Genomic DNA, 18585 nt, shown 5'->3' with positions numbered 1-18585 from the left:
GAAACCTACAGCTGTTCCTGCAGCTCACAAGCCCAAGGTTAACACATACCTGTTGTGCAAAATACCAGGGCCAAATTCATTGGTGGGGGAAAGCTACTCTTGGAAGATTAATGAACAGAAAAGCTCAAGTTAATTGAAAAATCTGTATTTCTTTAATCCTGGATGTTGTGCTTTTGTAAGTAAATTGAGGAGGGGATTGTACAAGCCAGCAGTGTGTTGTTTTGCATCAGCATGTCAGTTGGATGCTGGTGAATTAATAGATAAATTGCTTAGTGATCATGAGAATAATGCATTGTTCTCAGTGTTTGACAGTTCATCAAAATGGCATTTTACTGTTTTATATACTCCCTTTTTCAGAAATGGCTCTTGTCTGTTCAGTTTCTTACCAGGCTGGATGTCTTGCAGCCCTAGGAAGGAGGAGATACAGCTTTAGAATAAATAAAGCTGCTTTTAGTAGCTGTCCTGTGCTACATAAGCCTGTAGTCTTTGCAAGACGTGAGTAGGACATTGTAGACCTCTTTGCTGACTACCTGAGTGTCCTTAGGTAATGCTTAATGTTGCTGACTTAACCACTTCCCAGTTGAATCTTAGCCCAGGTACAATATTTGCTCTTGGAGAAGGATTAATTCTTGAAATCCTGGATGGACGCAACTAGAGAAGAGCTTTCAAATCCCCTACAAATTGTCTTCCTTGTTTGTGAAGAGGGCAGTGATTCCCTCTGGTAGATGCAAAGAAGCATAGGACACAGCTGCCTTGGAAAATTCATCTTTCTTCAATAATTTAGAAGTTCCCTGTGCTGTCTGTGGAAGCTCCTGTGCCATTTGGAACACAGCAAGGTATTTAATGTTATTTGCTGGTGTGTTTCTTTGAGTCTACAGCATGAGTAGTGTGTCTAGTCAGCAACAAATACTGGTCTGGGCTTGAAAAACCTACTTCATAAAAATAGAATGCTTACATGTGTATGGTCTGTTTCTAATGTCTGCATTACCTTTTTTTTCAGCTCTCCAAGAAGCCAAGTGTTTCCTTTTTCTATGGTTTGTTGTCTGCAAATAGGCCCTAGAAACTGTTTTGAAGCAGTTTTAAAATGAGAAAGTAGGCAGGGAAATAGAATGGGAGCAATCTGCAAGGACAGTCATACTCCATCAGAGCTGGGGTCTGTCTAACACAGTGCTCTCATTCACACAGCTCTGATGGTGAGGAGTGTAAGGACGGGGTACATGTGGCCTCATCCTTTCCTGGTGCTGCTCCTCTGCTTCAGAATCTTACTGGCTTAGGGTTGCTCCTGGATCATTGTCCAGCAGCTGCCAAAGGCCTTTTCCCTGTGAATGTGTCTAATCCTGTGATTCAATTCATATTGATGATTTCCAGAGCCACCTTGAGTCTTCTGTTAACTGGGGAAATGCTTCACCTTATTTTAAGTTTGCTGTCTGATGATTACCTGGATGCTATTTTATGACTCACAACAAAATGAAAAGCTGGTGTCTCTGCTTTGTACGACGTAGGTTTTCTGGACTTCTCTGTCTGGGTATCTCTTGTGCCCTTGTGGTCTCTCCTTTCTCTTCTTCCTTCCTCTTCTTTTTTCCACTGCTTCTCTTCCTTTTCTCCATTCTCTTCCCCTCCCCCCCCACCTTTTCTCTCCCTCATTATTTTTCTCCTCCTGAAGATTTTTTATTCCATCTGTTTTTTACCACTCAGATGCAAGCTGTTTCCTACCTCTAAGTATAATTGTTGCCTTTCTGGGCAGGTAGCTGGACTCTTCTATCTTTAAGGTCCATTCTGGTTTGAGCTCAGTGCTATTCTGCCCATAATGGGTTGCTTTGGGTTCTGGTTGAGGAAAATGCAGCAGGACAGATGAGGTCTCATTTGGGGGTTGGTCTGACTCCTTATCAACACAAACCACCTGAGTAGATTTTAAACAGAGGCACCATTTGGATGTGTGAGGGGTTCTGAAACATCACAGGAGTACAGTGCTTTACCCACTGCTTTAATCTCATCCACCTGTTTTTCCCAGGCATCTGGGACAGGACATTTTGGGACAGAAGAGCTTCATTCACCCACAGTCGCATCCCTGTCTTTGACCATGAGCTGCCCTGACTCTCAAAAGACTGGGATGGGTGGGAAGAATGCTGATTCTCCTCAAAAACAAGTTATCTTCAGAAAAAGCACCCGTGACAAAGCTGTGAGTATGGTAATAGTGGGCTTATTTAGGTTTGAGTTTTACCTATAGTCAGACTGGAGACTTACTAGAAAGCTCTTTCCTGTCCCCTTTTTTTTTTTGTCTGACAAAGGAGTGTGATCCGTATTTAGCACTAAGTTTGAGGAGATGATGTAAACAGTTTTTAGGGCAAACTTTTCATATGTTATAATACAAGAGGAAGGCAGCTCACCTCACTCTCCTCCTGGGTTGTACTTCTGCTGGTAAATGTTTAAAACAAAGTTGATTCATTGTCTTTCCAACCTGATGGCACCAAAAATCTTAAAATCTACACTTCTTTGTCCCATGCACAAGTATTTTTGCTGTACCTTTGGGAGTTGGTCTAGATCAGGTCTTCAGTTCTGATGTCCTGAAGCACGTGAATAATCCTGTTGAGTCTGGTGGGGGTGGGTTGCATGTTTGCTGGGAAAAAAAAAAATCCATTTAAAATGGAATTGTTCTGATCTCTGCAAGATTTATAGCTCCCTGATGTGCGTGTCCCCCTTCCCTCAACAACCACAAGCATTTTATAGTTCAGCTGTGGTCATCCTCTCCCCACAGCTGACCATCTACCTGGGAAAGCGGGACTTCATTGACAACATAGGGAGTGTGGAGCCTGTAGGTAAGTCCACAAGGTTATGTGCTGCTCTTCCTGCTCTCAACCCTGCTTATCCTCTGTTAATCTTGATTTTTTTTCCTTTCTTTCAGATGGTGTTGTGTTGGTGGATCCTGCTATTATCAAGGGGAAAAAAGGTTTGAGGTTTTATGCAATGTATTTCTCAGAAATTGTTTGTCTTTCTGAGTGAGATGCTGAGGTAGAACCTTTTTATTCTTTTAAGGGTACAAATGTAACTCTCCCCCAGTGAATGGGCATTCTTATCAATGCAATGCTTGTTGTTACACATGGGATGAATACTCACTGGGTTATTCAAGTGTTGAAATGAGTTTCCATGTCTCCCTGAGGCAGGAGATGTTTCACTGTTATCCTGCCACATGTGTCACCTGTCCTGTGCTTCTTCTCAGTGTTCGTGTCGCTCACCTGCGCGTTCCGCTATGGCCAGGAAGACATCGATGTGATTGGCCTCACCTTCCGCCGGGACCTGTTCTTCTCCAGGGTCCAGGTGTACCCGCCTGCTGACAAGCCAGAGTCTCTCACCCTCTTGCAGGAATCTCTGCTGAAGAAGCTGGGGAAAAATGCTTATCCCTTTTTCTTTACAGTAAGTATCTCAGAAAGAGCCTCTGATTCTATTCTTGTCTGTACTCACCAGGCTGTTGAGGCCTGGTGATGGACTGAAGATGGGAATTAATAGTGAGTTCATGTTCTGCAAGTTCCAATTTTGAGTGACAGGTGGTGTTACCAATAGTTTTTTTCCTTCTTGCAATCCCGAGAGGCGAAGTGCAAGAGCATCCTAACTGTGCAGTGGTCACAGCACTGTGAAAATTGTTTTCCTTAAAAAGGCAAGGGAATTTGCAATGGCTTTATGCTAGCAACAGCCCTATATATCCTTGCCTTCCCATTCCTGAGGGGCTGGAATACTTTATACCATTGCCCCAGTGCTAGATCCTTTTTCTTTAAAAACTTTGTGGATCAAATAAGGAGATGAAAAGCTCTTTACCAGATGTTGTCAGCAAATGACAGCTGACTGCCAAATTCTAACAGGAAATCCTTCCAGTACTGTCAGTCACGTCTGCCTTAGTGTTCCTGAGGAAGATTCATGTAGTGCGTGGACTTTTTTCTTTTTTTCTTTCTTGACTTTTAAAGTATTTTTGGCAGAGAGGGATTTGTTCATACAAGGCGAGTGTACTAGCCAGAATTCCAAAGGGTTACTGCATTACAAGGAGTGACCCCTTGTCTTCAGGAGTGCTTTTGTGAGCAGTATGTTACCTAGAACGTCTGTGTACTATTGCTTTGGTGCATTTCCTCTTCTTCCTCATGCAGTTCCCCGATTACCTGCCTTGCTCGGTCTGTCTGCAGCCTGCACCTCGTGATGTTGATAAGGTGAGACCAGTGGGACACTTACGCTTATCATGGTTAAGGAAAGTCAGGTGGAAAAAAATCATGTCAATTTGTCTAGCTTGGGAGTAGGAGAAGGTGATACTGATTTTACTGTGCTGTACCACAAATGTCAAGAACTAAGGGCTAAAAGTGGGTGTCACAGAATTGGAGTTGAAATCCTCAAAATAAGAAAGGGAATCCAGACCAATAGCAGCAAGACTACAAAATCTGCAGTGCTATAGCTTCCTTAAGACTACCACATGATTTGTGGGTTGGCTGCACATAAAATGATTGTGGCTGTGAGGCTGTATGAAAGAAAAGGAGACTGAGTGCCTAAAATCTCACAGATTGCTATAAATAACATATGTTAAGATCTGCCCTGAATTAAATGCAGAGAAGAGCTGGCTTGTACATATGTGTAAACAGAACAACCCTGGAGTAAAAGTCACTAAATAATGATATGTTCTGCAAAGTTTCTGATACTGTTAAAAAGATTCCTTTTGTACTTTACTGGATGCTTGTCTGGACAGCAGAACTAGGCAGTCAGCCAGGCAAAGTGGAATGAGGGTTGTATAATATAGTGCAAAAAGGATAAGCTGTGTTTTATGCCAGGGAATGATATTCTATCAAAAATGTCTCTGTAGAGAGTTACCTGGACTCGCACAGGTGTCCCACAATGCTATAAACCTGTGAAAGCAAAGGTTAGCTTGGCCTGATCACTTCCACTCCTTAGATGCTGGTATTGGCATTACAAAGCCAACTCAGAAATTCAGTTTAGAAACCCAGGGGGGGCCAGAGAGCGCTGCACACTGGTCAGTCTTACGATGTGACCTTTCCAGCACTGCTCTCACTGGAAGCCTTTCAGGAGCAGGGACATCCTCTTTCAGAGGCTGGGATTAAACCTCATTTATCAGAAGCACCATGGAACAGGTGGATGTGCCAACACCAGTTGTCAGGGGTGTCTGTGACAATGGTGGGAGGCCAGAAGAATTTGCAGCTGGCAGGAGTCTGCCAGTTTCTGGTGTGCAGAAAGATGCTGAAACATCTACAGATGATCCTGATTTCACAGCTGTCCTCTCTCTCTCTCTGGCAGACTTGTGGGGTGGACTTTGAGGTGAAAGCTTTCTCAACAGAAAATGTGGAAGAGAGAATTCATAGGAGGTAACAGGATGTGTTTCTCTTCAGCTTTGCCTTAAAGGGGATAGGTGATCCAGTGATGCACCTCGGTGCTTGTTCAGCTTTGCCTCCATTGTCAGTGGCTTCTCGGGTGTGAGCACATGGGAATGCAGAACTCCTGCCTCTGCCAAGCACCAGGTGTCACCGTGTTGTCCTCTGTTACTTCCCAGGAACTCTGCACGTCTGCTGATCCGTAAGATGCAGTATGCTCCGGAGAAGCCGGGACCGCAGCCTTGTGCGGAGACCACCTGGCAGTTCTTCATGTCCAACAAGCCCCTGCACCTGAAAGCTTGCCTCAGTAAAGAGGTCAGGGGGTGTTTGCCCTGGGGCTGGGGACATCATGATGTCTGCAGGCCAATGGGCATTTTGCTGCTTTCCCAGCTGAGACTGACTTGTCCCAGCACTCAAGGGCTCTAATGTAATTTCAGTCAGTGGCTACTGCTAGGGGTGGCTGAAACCCTGTTACCAAACACATTTGAGGTCATGAATCGCTGGGAAGGGTCATCTTCCCCTATCTGGGCTCTGTGAGGTGTAATCTGGGGGAATTTAAGATGGGTTTAGGGCTTGGAAGAAGTCTCCTGGCTGGATTTCAGAGCATCACATTCCTTCTAGCTATACTACCATGGCGAGCCCATTCCAGTGACTGTCACCATCAACAACTGCACAGAGAAAACAGTGAAGAAGATCAAAGTCCAGGGTATGTTTTTACTGTTGCTTGGGATTCTTTGAGCACAATAGGACTGAAAGAGAGCCAGAATTTAGTGCTTGTAGCAGTTTAAGAAGGCAGTTGGGGATATCAGGAATTTTTCCCTCCCCCTGTGTGTTGCTGTTTCTTTGCTGTTCGTCAAGTGAAGTGCTGTACCTTTTTTCCTGATTCTTGTGGTTACTTGTATGTCTTAATTTCAGGTACCAGATTGTCCCCCCCTAGGAAAAGAGAAAGGGTCTGGCACCTACAGTGGGCAATGCAGGTGTGGGAAAAGTGGAGAAAAATCCACATTTTTGGGAGGTCAGTGGGAAGGGCTCCCTGTCAGTGTGATGCTCCTGCTAACTGTGAATGTGCCTAGATCACATACAGCTTTGTCTGGTGTTCCAGAAACCTCTGGCAGTGTGAGAAACACCCACTCTGCCAGCAGTGGTGTCATTCCTCCTCAAGGAGCTGAGGACAGGGGCTGAGCTTCCATGCTGTGCCAGTGTTTTATCTGTGACACTACATGTTTTCATCCCACAAGCTGTGGAGCTGGGGAAGACAGTCTGAAAGACAGAGGATAGGAAAGAGAAAAGAAGGCAGGGAGGGGAACAAAATGGCTGAGGTTCCTACAGAACTATACCAGAGAAAGCTGTTTCAGTGCCACTGAATGGGCACTGGGATGCACTGTGATTCCCAAATATTTTTAGGCTGATATTCCTCTGTTAGGCTTAAAAAGACCTCGTTGGTCCCAGATTCTCTCGTCTTCAGTGTTTCAGTCAGAATTACCTTGGGGTTTATATAATAAGAATATAAGCCATTTGTTACCACAGGCTCTTGACTGCAGTCTGTGCTGATGCTGTCTCCACATGCATGGGCTGTAGGCACACAAGAGATACCAGGACCAGAGATAAAAGCAGACCCAAACAGAGAAGGAAGAAGGAGATCTCTGTGATAGAAAGAGAAGATCCCAAGAGAATCTGCTTGTGGGTTATTGACTTTCTGTTGTCTCCAAATCAAGGCAAGATGCCTTTCAGGGAAGACAGACTTTGGCCATTGGTGTGCTGTTGGTCTCTGTCCAGGTCAGACTATCTGACCTGGTGGTCCCTTGAGGCTCTAAATGGATGGGGTTTTCTGCTGTCTTCACCATGTTTCCCACTCCTGGGACTTGGGGTGGGGGCAACTGTGTTGTTTGTGGACACCTGAGTGTCTGCTTTCTTCTTTCTCCCTCAGTGGAGCAGGTGGCCAATGTGGTGCTGTACTCCAGTGACTTCTATACCAAAGTGGTGGCTGCTGAGGAAGCACAGTGAGTGAATGCTCCTGCTCCTTCACACCCTTTTAATTACCCTCGTCATCAGTAGCGGGAGGTTCTCATAATTACAGTCTGACAGTCTCCTGCTGTTACAGTGCTCTCTCCTCTTACCTCGTGTGTGCCACACCACTCATACTCTCTGGATGCAGCTGGTCCCCTTTTCACAGAGCAGCAGAGATCCTCATGTTTTTTCAGGGAACAGGGATGTTGCAGAAGAGGTTTGAAGAGTAATTACCTGCTAGACAAGCTTAGTGGCAGCGGCGGAAGGTTCCCCGTTGCTGGAAATCTTCAAATAGAGATGCAACACCTCTGAAAGGTGCTGCTGTTTGAGTGGAAGTCATGGACCCTCTTGCTTGAGCAACAGCATTTCATGTGGTTTCTTCTGGCCTGAGAAAGCCCACGGAAACCTTGAGCCTGTAGATGTTATGGAGAACCACTTGCTTTTTTTCATTGCACTGGCAGTGCAGCTCTGAACCTCACTCTGTGAGGAGGGTTGGGCACACCCAGGTACTTTGTCTGGTGTTCTGCTCTGTAGCTTAGGGACATGTTTTCCATTCAGTATTGGTATTCTCAACTAGGATTCATTCTGTCCAAATTCAGAGGTCTGCAGCACAGAGGAAGTAACCTCAAGTTGCAGCTGAGGAGAGGTGTAGGTTGGATATTAGGAAAAATAGACGTGGCACTTGGGGACATGGTTCACTGGTGGCCTTGGCAGTGCTGGGTTAATGGTTGGACTTGATAATCCTAAAGGGCTTTTCCAACCTAAACTATTCTATTATTCTATGGTGGTTTTGACCTACTTTTCTGCCTTAATGTGAAATCAAGCATTTTCTGTAAGTGCTTGTTTTTCTCTGCTGATTATAAAGGGAATTTTGCTGATTAGATTAGAGGTGGACATCTGCATTGTTGACAACTGGATTTGGACAGATAAATTCCTCTCCTTTTGGGCAGCTTTGTAATCTGTTTTGAAATTCTCCTAGCAGGGTGTATAACAAATCACTGTGTATCACTTCCCTTCTTATTTTCAGGGAGAAGGTGCAGCCCAACAGCAGCCTGACCAAGACACTGACACTTTTGCCCTTGCTTGCAAATAACCGGGAGACAAGGGAAATAGCTCTGGATGGAAAACTGAAGGATGAGGACACCAACTTGGCTTCTAGTACTATGTGAGTGGAATTTTAAATGGTCCCAGGTAGTGGGAGAGTTACAGAGAAGAGGGGAGGATGGAGCAGACACTTCCCTCAAGACTTTGTAAAGGTGTGCCCGGATGGGTACGTGTAGCACGAGTGCTTCTGCCATCGTGTTCATTCCGGGTGAACAGCGATCACAGATCTGGAGAGGTGTTGGCTGTACCTGAGGCTTGCCTGCCCTCCCACTTCCAGGATGTTCCCCTAGTTCTTGCTCCAGGCATGTGTTGTTGCTATGTTGCTCTGCCACCTCACACTGCTCTCTGTTTTCTCTGGCAGCATTAAGGATGGAATAGACAAGGCAGTGATGGGGATTCTGGTTTCCTACAAGGTCAAAGTGAAGCTCACTGTTCCAGGGTAAGTGTAACACACTTTTTGCTACATCTGCCTGGAGTTAAGGGAGGGGAGTGTGTTTGTCATTGATGGGTGAGGAGAGAGCAGAACAGTCCGCCCCCAAGAGAAAGGGCACATGTTATAGGACATAAGGCTCCCTATAAAGCATAAATTGCCTGGAAAACAATCTTGGCCTATCCACAGAACTTGTCCTAAGCCAAAGGGTTTGTATTCCTCTCCTTAGATACCGTATAACTTTATGGTTGAAGTAGGAACCTCTGGTTTGCATTGCAATCTTTTGTTTCAAAGCCATAACCTATTTTGTGAGAAGTAAGGTGAAACTTTGTGTAAACTTTTATGTTGGCATTGCTGTTCTCCCAGAGCAATAGGTGAAAATATCTGCCTGAGAGTCATAAATACAGTAGCTCAGGTTCTGTACTCAGCCAGCTTTCTGGATAAAGCTGATGTTATCAACATGAGTTAGTTCCAGGATACAGTGCAAAAAAGGACAAGGATAGTGACTCTCAGTTGATTCTAGTCACTGTTCACACTTGTATTTCATTCATCTGTCCATAAAAATGCATCAAAGATTTGCAAAAAGCATGATAAAATGCCTGCTGCCTTCTGTGGTCATCCACTTGCCTTCTGGCTCTTGGAAAAGGAGCCATGCCCGGCACTTGGTCAGGAGATCAAAAACTTAGACTCCTTCTCCATAGGAATGACATGAAAAAGTAAGACTATCTTTTTTAAAAACAAATTCAGTTGAATTTGTGACAAGTATAGAACAGTATATGAGAAAAGAGATTTCAGTAGTCCACCAATAAAACAGCATTTGCTGGAGCACCAGAATGGAAAGGCATTAAATATGCTTTGTTTTTTTCCTTGTTTTCTTTTCTAGCATGCTGGGAGACCTCACTTCCAGGTAAATGTCATCTTCCTCTGCAGACCATGCAGTCCTAGTTGTTAGTTCATCTTTTTATGCTTTCTTATTCCCATCTCCCTAAAAAAAGTAACTATCCCTTAAGCTGTTAGAAGCAAGAAGTCTGTGGTTCAGCTGTGAAAATGAAGCAATTACAAAAATATCTTTTGATTTTATGTACATGCAAGTATCTTCAGCACACAAGAAACCCAGTCTATGAAAGTGGATATGCCTGGGATATTTGTAGAAAAATTGGAGCTTAACTTTTTTTGAGGGGAAAATTATGATTACAAAACTATGAAAGAATGGGTGAAGCTGGAGTTGAGGGCTCAGGCTGGCCTGAGGAGGAGGGAGGCTGAACCAGGCATGTGTGTGGAGCTGTGGATCTGAAGCATTCTTTCTTCTCCCTAAAGTGAAGTGGGCACAGAGCTGCCATTTCGTCTCATGCACCGCAAACCTGAGGAGAAGAACCCAGCAGGTCAGTTACACCTGGTTTTTGCCTTTGTTCATTAGAGGCTCTGGTGAGATCTCACCGTTGTAAGGCTGAGAGGGATTTGTGCTACAGGAAGCCTTCAGAGCATACAAGGCTCCAGTATGGAGCTGCTCTGTGTGCTTGTGTGTATATAGATGTGTGTGTATGTATCTATGTATGTATCAACCTCCAGGCATGAAATAACAGAGAGCAGGGATGCTAAGATGGGAGAAAATGGAAATGAGTCATGTTCCCTTTCATCTTTAACGTATGGAATCACAGCTCAAAGAACAGGGGTTTGAGGAAGATCTGCACAGTTAAATGTCATGACTGCAGTGCAAAATATCCTACATGAAGCTGTCAGCAATTCCCAGCCAGACTGCAGTAGAAGCAAAAAAAAAAATCTGACACAGAAAACACCTAACACACATGACCATTGGTACAAAGTCAAATAGTTTTAAGCAAGGTGAAGAGGTGATAAAACTATTGATGATTCTTGAGTCCCTGTTACCTTGATGTGGCATTTGCCATGGTGTCTGTGATGTGGCCTTCTTGTTCAGTGGTTATCCAAGACGAGCATCTCTTCAATGTCAGGTCTCTACGTGGAAGTGGGGAACTCTATAACAGTGTAAGGAGCAAGCCTTCCCCAGGCATCTTGAGGCTTGGGATCAGATGCCAAAACCACAGGCTGTCAGGAGCATCCTCCCACTTCCCCAGGCCCTGACTGGCTCTGTTTGTGGTGGTGAGCACCACAGATGGCAAGGTGCTCACACTCAATCAGAAGCTCCTGAACAGCATCTGAAGCTGCTCTTGACCACCAGACACACCAGCCCTTTCATGCTGGGTCTGTTACAGATGAGCCATCTTGTCCTACCCTCTATACTGGGACAGAGTTTCATAGGCTCCAAACAAAAGCCATGGCTGCTTTTGTGTGGCTTTTTCTTTCTTTCTTTTTCTCTTTGTGCCCAAACTGATCTAAAGCTGCTATTTCTAAGAACATGAAACTTGAAAGTGATGGTGGAACCTGTGAGAAGACTTACCCTGAGATAGATGCTTTGGTCTATACTGGAAGCATTAGAAAGGGGTGACTTGAGTCCTTACTGTGTGAAATTGTTGGAGGAATCAAGTGTGAGTGATGAGAGCTGGTGATCTACTCCACCTTCAGCTGCTCTGGTTGGGAATCAGGCTTTGCTAATTATGGATGTGCTGGAGTGGACAAAGGTCGGTTTTATCTCTCCTGTAACAGCTGCACTACAGGAAACTCATTTTCCCTGGGAAAGCCCGTGCTGTGAGCAGTGCCAGCACATTCTCTTGGCATAGAAGTGGTGGGGGGCTGGGATGGCACTGGTGATCCCAGCAGTGTGACTGGTGAGAGCCATCTAGTGCCTCTGGGCAGCTCAGGAGCTTTCATGGACACCAAGGAAAGCTTGAAAACTTCTAACAAGGCTCATCCAAAGGTTTAGGCAGCTATAAAGAATTCTACATTTTTAGTGGTGGGAATTTTTTTTTACATTACTTTTTTGGTGTTAAAAATGCTACAACTCCCTTTTTATTACTTTATACTTCTGGCAGAAGCATTTGTAATATGAGGAAAAATGGAAGTCAGACACTTCTCCCTTCTAAGATCATTTCAAAGGAGGGCTGATGTACTCCTTTATACAGTACACTCGAAAGGATGTGGGCAGAAGGGAAATGGAGAGCTGCAATATTTCTCAGATTGCTTTCCCCAGCACATCCTCTTACAAGAGGCACCACCCATATGTTGTTTGCTACATCAAAGTCTTCTAGGAGCTTGCTGTCAGAAGTGTCAGCTATGGTCCATGCATTTCGTACAGATGGAAATACCAGGTTTCTTATAAACTGAAAAAAATGCAGGTAGTTTCAGGAGCTCTCCCATGGGAAAGCCCTGCAAATGGTCAACTCAGGAAATAAATGCTTTCTCTTAAAAAAAGATACCCTAACACAACAGAAAATTCCTCTGAAGCCTGAATAGCTGACTTGAAAACTGTGCTGGAATGTGGTGTCTGAGCTCATTACAGGGAATAAAACAGTCTCCCATATGAAGCTGGTAAACTGAAAAACTTTTCAGCTTTATTGGCTGGTAGTTTTCCATGCACTGTGCTTCATCACTTTTCCCAGTTGTGAGTTCAGGCTTTTAAATTTTTTATTCTACCACTTTAGCTCATGAACTCTGAGAAACATAATGTGTTTCATTAGTGAAATACCATCTAATTTGGAATCAAGCAAATCAAGACTTAATTGCAGAGATGGAGTTTCAACAAACAGTGTTTAGACTCTCAAAGGTACCAGAAGATGTAATTTTTCTTTGTTGGCTTGTTCAGCAGCCTCTGCAGTGGGTGCACGCAGAGGTGCATGCACAGGCAGTTTTGAGATCACTCCATGTCTTCTTTTTCCATTCTCTTTTGTTTTTACTGACGAGTCAGTAGTGATCAGTTTGCCTATTGCACCTTCCTGCTCACTTGACTGTCCTAAGGCATAGCTGGAAGAACAGAAAGAAGTCAGAGCAACCATTTTATGGAGTTAAAGCTGGAGTGGGATTAAAAAAGGCCACATATTATGATTTATTTTGCAGTGGGTGAATATCCTTTTCTCTAGCCAAGGTGATTTATGGCAGAAGTAAAACATGTAGCATCAATGCATTTAATCATGCAGGGCTGACTTGAGTACAGAGAGCCTCAGAAACATAAGCTTCCCAAGAACGTGATGTAATTTTTTCAGGGCCAAACCAGGGCAAGCGTGAGCAAGTGCTGTGTGCTCTGTTTCACAGCAGATGGCTTTGCCCTCTCTAGTTGTCTGTGAGCAAGCTCTGAAGCATTCATCACTCAGTAAACAGCAGGTCTGTCACAGTGCATGGCTATTGCAGATTGCTTGATCTTTCTTCCCTGCGCCTGGAGGAGACAGAAAAGAAACAGCTTGCTACCTTTCCTTCCCTGTGTTTATTTATTGCTTCCTTCTCTTGGTCTTCTGCTAGGCCAGGATTTGCATGTTTCATGTGTGCTGGTTTTGTGACTGTTTTTGGACCCATGTGGTTCACATGTGGTTATTTTTAGGCAAAGCAGCTCCTGTCACATTGGCAGTCTCTCTGTTCCGCCTGTTGACAAAAAATGTGTAGGGATCTGTTTCTTTTAAAGGTAGATTCAAACTGGGCTGTACCTCTTCATGCTTCCAAGACCTTTCCTGATCAGCAGTTAACCCAGAAATTCCTGCTGGGTTTTCCTCAAGGCTGTGGTCTCAGCATGAGTTCTTTGGTCTGGGGTTTTCCTGCCAATCTCCTGATGTTTTACATTTTGTGGGCCTATGTCTTGGTTACTGGCCTTTGTTTTGGCTGTTGTTCAACAAATGACCATTTATCTCCTCCCTAGTTAAACTTGCACAAAAGGGCTGTTTTCAAGAAACCCAGGAGTGCTTTGTCCCTCTAACAGTAAAGCAATACTTTCCCTGTTTTGGTGTTGTGACTTTCAGAAATTAGGAAATTTTAAAGCATTGAATGTCTTGGAAAATAACAAAACCTATTCTCTTTTTCTTTTCTCCCCAATCAAGTTAAGAGAGGTTAAAAGCAAGTTTATAATGAAAATTACCACATGCTATGACTTTAATTATATGGAATAATTTCTGTGGCTGCATAATAAAAGCTTCCAGAAAACCCTCTGCTGAGAGGACGATGGTAATTTGGACCCTCATGGATCCCCCTCCCATCCCAACCCTCAAAACAATTGCTGGAATGCTAATTAGAAGCAGCAAAAGGCTACCCATTTTCTGAGAATTTTTCAATATTCTAATATTAAATAAGCCACAGGACAGCCAGAGAACTCTGGAGTGGACCAAACTCCCTGCTATGGTGCAGCATGTTGGAGATAGTGTTGCAGCCTGAAGGTGAAGTGGTGCATCTCCAAATGTAATCTTCCATCTGAGGTATATTACAAGCACTACTCTGCTGCCACACTATCTATGTATTGACTCAGTAATCATTTATCTGACAGTAAAACATATGCCCAATTGAAACAATACCTATTTCCCCCTGCACTCCATTCTGTAAAATTGGTTTCAAATCGCTGGTGGGGCTCTTGCTCAGCTTCACCCATGTCACTGCTATCACTGTTCCCATACTAATGAAAGTACCTCCAAGTGGCGAAAGAGAGCAGACTAAAGAATAAAAATTGGAGGAAAAATTGAATGAGAATGATGCTTTATATGTTGGAAATTTTAGAAGTTCTAAATGTTTCATTTTAAATCCATTTCAATCAAGCACACATGCCCTGAGACTTTCCAGACTTCATCTTGGCTTCTGTGAGTATTTGAAACCATCCTGGTCTGGAGAGATGCCATCAGGAGTGTCTTTACACAACCCATCCTTTGAGGCATTTTGGCTGGAGTGGCTGCCTTTGGCACACTTTTAATGCTGACTTTTCCAGCAGTGCTTGTCACGACTTGGTTGCCCTTGATTGCAGTGTGTGTTGTGGATGGGAATTCTCCAGGTAGTGAGTTATCCAGTCACTGAAGTGCCCCAGATTCCTGCTGACTTCTGTAGAACGAGGGTGCTTTGCTCCCTAATCCAAAGCCATGGGAAGTAAGCCAGTGAAGTGACTGTGCCTTGCTAAAATATGTGAGAACAATAAAATCCCTGCAAATAAAGTCTGTTCTGCTTATTTTAGGCTGTGCTTAAACAACTTCCAAGGAATCCTGCTAGCAAGCAGGATTTGTTGTAGTGTGGTTAGCAAAGATCCCACTCAGGAAACACAAATGCCAAAGGTCTTGAGACCATTTTTAGGACAAGATGAAATCAGGAGTGTTGCCCCAAAGGGCTTAACCCATCTGATGAGAGACCCCTGAGCTGTCTCTGTACTTTGACCTTTAATTTTAATACCCTCATGTTTGTTGAACAAGAGCATTGTCTTCTCATCAGCTGACTTCTTCAATCACAGCAATAGAGCAATTAAAGCTGACATCATGTCATGCAAGCACTGTCAGCTCAGAGTCCAGCTGTGTGCACAGAGGTCTCCCACAGCTGTGACCACCAGCAAGCGTAGATGGGAAAATCTGTCTTTGCTCTTCAGCCCTTCAGATGGCTTGGGCAGCATTGCTGGAATGCTTTTCCATTTGGGACATAAAGTTTTGCCTCCTCAGGTGTATGTATACCCATTTTGAGACTTTCTGGAATTCTGCTTATACTGCTGCAGATCCTGCTTCTTGTCACTGCTCTGACTTGTCAGTCTGTACATTTTTGCATTAAATATTTTGCAAATGTTTTAGCATCTGCTCTTCTAACTGCCCGGTGTGTCTTTTTTCCTCCTTTGCTGCATGCTCACGACTGCAGGGAAGGATGGGTAAGTTTCTTTTAGTATTTCACATTCTAGCTATACTTGTGCATTGACTCTTAAAAACTCCTCAAAATTGTCCAAAAATCCCCAGCTCAAAATCCAAAGTGAGAAAGTTACTGTGGTCTGACAAATGGCTGCTCTGAGTTAAATAGCAGTCACTGACCATGTGAAGATAGATTAAGAGATTGTTTTGCCTAACAGTGCAAACACACCCAGGAGGGGTGTGTTTGTGTAGAGCTGATGCCCTGTAGCTCTGAGTTTAAGGAACTTAATAGGTTTGATGTGCCTCTCTTTTAGTATAGAAGGAATAAGGATGAAAGGTTTCACATTTTATTCTCACACAAAGCCCCTTGCAGGCTCTAGGCTGTTCAGCTAGCTGATAAATATGTATTTGGAATGGACATGATTCAGTACAGATGAAAATATCCTCCGTTTGTGCCTTGACTTGCTCAATCAACTTTTTTCATTTTAGCTAGAATAGCACCAGTGAACATGGTGCCTGTGGGAATGTGGTCCCAATCCCTTTGGAGACAAAGGAAACACTACCAGCCTGCTCTGGGCTTCTCTCCTTCCTCTTTTGTGTTGCCTCTAGTCTACTGGTGTAAAAATAGGGTAACATAATTTTGAAAGACCTGTGTTTCTTCCATTGCAGTGAAGCAGAGCTGGTATTCGAGGAGTTTGCTCGTCAGCAGCTAAAAAATACACCTGATGAAGAGGACAAGAATTCACCCTCAACTGATGAGTGATTAAAAGAACAGGCTGACAGAGGAGCTGTGTTGTCTGGCTTCAATTAGAAATGTAGGACCTAAGTTTCTAGTAAATCTGCATGTTCTCAGTTCATGCATGGTCTTCCAGGGATTAGCCCTGAGTCAGTGGACATGACATCAGGAATCTCTATTGCTTATTACAAGAGTCACCTCTGGAGGAATGTGGCAAACACAGCACCTGGTGCTTACTCAAGCTACCAGAGGAAGATGGGACAGCTGCCATGTCATGACTTCTGCTTTCAGGGCTGCCTAATAAAAAGGTTGGTTGCTTTCAGCACTGGTGAGAGCTTAAATGAGGGTTTATGCAGCCTGCCTGGACTTATTCAGTGTCAGAGTTTGTGACTTTGAAGTGCCAGTGCACCAAATCCTAGCCTGGAAGGCTGGCTTGCAGCTGTGGGTGATTCATCAAAGTTTCTCAGCAGACTGTACAAAACTGATTTTATTTCCTTCTGGTTGCTTTTGTGTTGATGCTTTACCAAATTCAGCCAGTGAATTTTTTCAGTGCTTGCACTTTGCCCATGTGGTTTTTACATCCACTTTCTGTACCAGTAAACGTCTCACAAGTTGTCTCCCCTAGCAGAGACAATGCTGATACACAGTATTAGCTTTCTAGCAATATGCTTAACAACCACGGTATTAAAGATGAGATAAATGTGCACTGTCCATGAATTGCTTAAAGCTCCCTATATACAACCCCAAACAGAAATACAAGTCCAGACAGAGCTTGTATTTATTCTAGTTTCCTGTAGGCAACTACTTCAAAAGAGGGTGCAGGAAAACTAAGGAGGAAATTATGGCACAGCCATAAGCTGAGGAGCCTTTCCCAACATCCATCTGCCAGCAGTTGGTTTATGCTCTAAAAAGTGAGATTGCATTCTGGAAACTGTTTTCTCTTGTTGATCTGGATATTCTCATTATCCATGTAAATGTAAGATCTTTTCCTGAATTTCACTTAGGTTTTTGCTGAAGTAAGTTGCATCAGCTAATTACATTCTGCATGTAAAACAATGGGTGTTTTCTTTTTCTCATTTTTGCTTTAAATCTGCTTTTCAGTGTCCCTGGTTTAAATTCTCCTGGAAAGTCTGAATGCAGGCCCCACGTTTATTAATACAGACTTATGTTTCCCACCTTACACTCTGGAAAATGAAATTAAGAACTTCATACTTATATCCTTCTGCTTCTGTAAACTGGTCTTGATTAAGATGCTGGAAGCAGTTAATTAAGACCACAGCTGACTTCAGGGCTCCATCAGTGCTCTCCCCAATGCACCTGTTTCTTGGTGCTGTCCATTAGTCACAGTCTCACCTTAGCTTGAATTGCAAGAGGCACAATGTTTGCTCTGCACTGGGTGCTTTGCTGCTAAAGGAACCCAGCCAGCTCCAGGTGTTTGTGATCCAGGTAATTTCTGTGTGATTTCAGCTTTGGGGGAGGGTCAGGCATTTGTACCTGAGTGTCTGGGAAGGCTTTTCCCTGGTATTTTTGTTACTAATTTGTTGGTGGCTTGAGAACACACAGAAGATACAGTAAGGTTGAACAAATTGCTGGTTGTGAATATGCTGGTCTTGGAGAGCAGGTGTTCAGAAAATCCTTTAAAGGTGTAAGAGAAGGAGGGGGAACAGGGTTTCCCCTGTTATGCTTCAAAGTGCATCTTTCTTCAGCGAGGTGTTTCCTTCAGTGCTTCTGACTACTGGACCTGTAAGTATGAGACTAGTAAACTCCGAGATCTGATTCCTTCTTTTTTCTTCTTTTTTAAAAATTTCTTATATGTCAGCTTTGTGAGGGGCCCCTGTCGCTGCCTGACTTTCCTCTCATATTCAGCTGTGGTGATGACTTCTGTAAGCTAAGTGTGACAAAATCACAGTGCACTCTCTTGTGCAGTGGGGAGGAAATAGTTGTTAAATGGTTATCAAATCTGTTCTTTTGTCTGGGCTTGGGAAAGCACTTTGAAACACTGTTTGTTTAGCTCATGCTGGACATTTGCTCAGAGAGCAATGAGAGCTTTCTGCTGGTCTCTGCAATTCCCTGTCCTGCAGGACAAGCTGGACTTTTATTCTCCGGCCCTTCAACCAGCAGATGCTGACTGCTGTGAGCAGAAAATAGGTCTCTAGCTAGAACTGTTTGCCTTTTATCTTCCCTTTCTTCTGGTTCTGGTACTATGTTGATCTACCGAGTCAGACCTGTGGCCTGCTCCTCCTGTTTACAGCT

General features: G+C 43.8%; 1 protein-coding gene across 2 annotated transcripts; it reads left to right on the top strand.

Moving 5' to 3' along the window:
• The first annotated feature begins 641 nt into the window (after positions 1-641).
• On the top strand, positions 642-17390 carry SAG (S-antigen visual arrestin). 2 transcript variants are annotated; one of them, XM_032120060.1, is made up of 16 exons: positions 644-836; positions 2012-2179; positions 2756-2816; positions 2903-2947; positions 3218-3411; positions 4134-4193; positions 5284-5351; positions 5537-5672; positions 5979-6063; positions 7285-7357; positions 8392-8529; positions 8830-8907; positions 9782-9805; positions 10216-10280; positions 15610-15619; positions 16266-17390. In XM_032120060.1, exons 2-16 carry the CDS (start codon positions 2081-2083, stop codon positions 16357-16359), a joined length of 1230 nt encoding a protein of 409 aa, XP_031975951.1. In that variant the 5' UTR covers positions 644-836; positions 2012-2080; the 3' UTR covers positions 16360-17390. The 2 variants fall into 2 exon arrangements, with proteins under 2 accessions (XP_031975952.1, XP_031975951.1); XM_032120061.1 differs by lacking the exons at positions 15610-15619; positions 16266-17390 and adding an exon at positions 14542-14570 and having other exon boundaries at positions 642-836.
• Positions 17391-18585: the final 1195 nt, after the last annotated feature.

The sequence above is a fragment of the Corvus moneduloides genome, chromosome 10, assembly GCF_009650955.1.
Source record: "Corvus moneduloides isolate bCorMon1 chromosome 10, bCorMon1.pri, whole genome shotgun sequence".
NCBI classification, from domain to species: Eukaryota; Metazoa; Chordata; class Aves; order Passeriformes; family Corvidae; genus Corvus; species Corvus moneduloides.
Note: the sequence above shows the minus strand (reverse complement) of the source record. Positions and strands in the feature narration are given on the sequence as shown.

What these genes read in the sequence shown, in the direction of transcription:
- SAG (XM_032120060.1), top strand. Translation starts at nt 2,081, where the DNA reads ATGAGCTGCCCTGACTCTCAAAAGACTGGGATGGGTGGGAAGAATGCT. An exon ending in AAAGCACCCGTGACAAAGCT is followed by an intron (nt 2,180 to 2,755) that starts GTGAGTATGGTA and finishes CTCTCCCCACAG; the next exon opens with CTGACCATCTACCTGGGAAA. An exon ending in AGGGAGTGTGGAGCCTGTAG is followed by an intron (nt 2,817 to 2,902) that starts GTAAGTCCACAA and finishes CCTTTCTTTCAG; the next exon opens with ATGGTGTTGTGTTGGTGGAT.